The sequence below is a fragment of the Parasteatoda tepidariorum genome, unplaced genomic scaffold, assembly GCF_043381705.1.
Source record: "Parasteatoda tepidariorum isolate YZ-2023 unplaced genomic scaffold, CAS_Ptep_4.0 HiC_scaffold_8356, whole genome shotgun sequence".
NCBI lineage: Eukaryota > Metazoa > Arthropoda > Arachnida > Araneae > Theridiidae > Parasteatoda > Parasteatoda tepidariorum.
Window position 1 is genome coordinate 1 of NW_027261927.1, and position 3044 is coordinate 3044.

At 32.0% G+C, this 3044-nt stretch overlaps 1 protein-coding gene across 1 annotated transcript; it reads right to left on the minus strand.

The window, feature by feature from the left end:
* Positions 1–1163: 1163 nt before the first annotated feature.
* On the minus strand, positions 1164–3044 carry LOC122273773 (protein argonaute-1-like; the record flags this gene model as incomplete). Its single annotated transcript, XM_043057778.2, is given in 2 exon segments — positions 1164–1749; positions 2563–3044. Coding segments are annotated over 2 exon segments (778 nt in total), but the record flags the coding sequence as incomplete, so codon positions are not given.

The window sequence follows — 3044 nt, forward strand, 5'->3', positions numbered from 1 at the left end:
ATATATTTCAGTTAGCTTCGCTATCTGTTCATGGACATTGCAACGAATTGTGTGAAATAAATAAGTCAGCCCATTTCCTATTCAGAAATCAGCTAACAGTACAGTACGCAAAAAAGCGAACGCATTAAAAAACTTTTTCTCGAATTGATCAATCCGATTTTCACGTACCAGGATTCAACCCTTTAATAATTCGAGTACACTTCTTACATATGGTCATTAATTAGTGCAGACGATATTCTAAGCTATTTTGACGCCTATATAACGACGGTTTCGGATTTTGAACCCTCAAAATATCTGAGGTAGCTACAATCAAGAAAATATTGTTCCAATGGCTCAAGCAAGGAGTGGTCGAAAATATAGGCCCATTAATTTAACTAGTTTCTTATTTCACCATATATACAGGGTGAGTCTAAAAAGATGGGCAAAATTTTAGGAAGTGATAGTACACACCCAAGTAAACAATTTTCATCAAAGAATGCATGGTCAAAAACAAAACGCAAAACCGCTAGAAGGCGTCAAAGTTTTATGTTCTTATATGATGCAAAGACACACAAAGAACGATGAAGTTAAGTTATAAAAGCAAATTTAATGGCATGTAATTACAATAAGTGTTCAAAACAGTGGCCGGCAGCGACTATGCACGCAGTACAACGGCGAAGAAAAGATAGGCGAACATTCTGAAACACACCAGGCATATCATGAGCTTTCCCTGCAGCGGACGAAAGCTTGGCGACAAGTTCTTCTGCAGATTCAATGGGAGTCTCATACATAAGACGTTTGCATCAAATAACTTTCCAAACGAGCCAGCACCTTTGCGTTTTGTTTTCGACCTAGCATTCTTTGATGAAAATTGTTTGCTTGGGTGTGTACTATCACTTCCTAAATTTTTGACCATCTTTTTAGAATCACCCTGTATATATCAAAAATCAAAAATTTCTTACACAATTATAAAACTTGTTTATCCTAAGATATATAAATCTATATGAAATATTATTTATTACATTATTATTTATTGTAATATTTTTTTTATTTAATTTACTAATGGTCGAAAATGTTTTGAAATTTCAGGTATACAAGTTTTTGCACCAATTTAATCTACGTAATTTGAAATGACTAACTCTAAAATTAGATTGCAATCGCGAATTATTAAATACTCCACAAAATACAAAAGTATAAAACTTTTTATTGAATTATTTAATACAAAACAAAAAATACTTTATTACAACAAATTAAAACACATAAATTATATACAAAAATAAATTAAAACAAATAAATTATACTCAAAAACAAATTTCAACGCATAAATTATGCACCAAAAATAATAAAAAAATACTGTGTATGAATTTTGCATAAAAATAAATTACAAAAAGTAAATTATACACAAAGAGTGTTTACACATATCACATAACTTATTACAAAAATAGATATTAATATTTAATTTCTTCGATTATTTTCACACGAAATACATCGAATTTTTTATTGAGCCTGAGAGCTCAGTTGCATCCAAAAATTCCTTCAGAATTTTTCCACTTTTTGCTTGCCTTTTTTTTAAATCTTCAGACAATGTTGATAATCGTGACCGGGTTCTATAAGCTGCCAAATCTGCGTAATGAACGGGCACCGGAATTGATAAAGTTTTGGAGCAACGAAAAGAAATATTGCACGAACAATAAGTCAGCTTTTGAAGATCATCTGCTGTGAATTTATTGTCATCTTCTAGCACTGTGTAATGGGCTGGTTTGCTGGTACCTACAAAAAAAGATTTGGAAAAATATGTATTATAATTATAAAAGTGAACGAGTTCCGTAGCACGAAGATCGGGAAAAGCACTCCAAACTGATTCAACTTTCAAGACGAAATTAAATAATAGTTTTAAATTATATTTTTTTGAATAATCAAGTTAATACCAACTGATATATATCGGTTATAGCAATGTTCTGACGACAACGGTAAGTAAGAAGGTGATTCATATACAGCATCTTGATTCATATACAGCAAACGTCAGTTCATTATCACTACAAAAAATTTTTCCACATTAAAAGGACGCTATACCAAAGTGTATAAAGATTATATATTCTCTCTGTATTTTTTTGGCTAAACCACGGGATAAACTTTCAATCGCAAATTCTGTTTCCTCTTTATAATTAATTCAAAATTTAAAGCACAAAAAAATTGAGTCCAGGCAAACCTAGAGTATGCATTAAAGTTTAAATTTCTGAATAAAAAAAAATTTAAAATAACAAAAGACAAGCAAATTATTGGAAGAAAACTTCTTTATTGCGTGATCCTAAGTTATTATCTCTTAATTTGTTTCTATTTTGATATTTTAAAAATTTATTTCTGGTACTGTAAACTTCATGGTTTACTCTAGGTTTGTCTGAACTCACTTTTTCTATAATTTTAAATTACTTATGTAGGAGAACGAGAATTTGTAGTGAAAAGTTTCTCCCGTGGTGTAGTTTTCTCTTCTACAGCTATGAGCATGTGCTTAAAATGTGGACGTGAACAACATAAGGATAAAAATAAATTATATGTTCCATCATTTAAAGAGGAAAGGCTTACCTTTCAATCCTTGATGACTGCAAAGGAAAAAGTCAGAATGCACTGGATGGACAATGCCAGTATCCACAACAGTTCCAGGTGGTACATTTCCTTCCCTTCCGACTCCATCATTGAAATCTTCTGGCCTGAAACGGACATGATGTCGTTTTTGAACTGTGATGAACGTAATCGCTGGTTGATACCCCTCTTGTATTTCGACGCAAGCTTCTCGAATAGCATTTACTTCTTTTTTCTTAATGTCTTGAAACTGGGTATCACTAACGCCATCTCTGAAAAAAATTATTTTCTCAGGCTTTTGTCCTTTTGTGTGAGAGTAAAAAGCTTTCAGCAAAGTTTTTACCATATCCTTCAGCTCAAGAATATTCTCGACCGATTTCTTTTTCAATTTTTCATTCTTCTGCAATCTGCATATGACAGCAAAACGCGACAACAGCATATCAAGACTTGCCGTTAACGATGCTACGGATACTCCAGTTTTATCT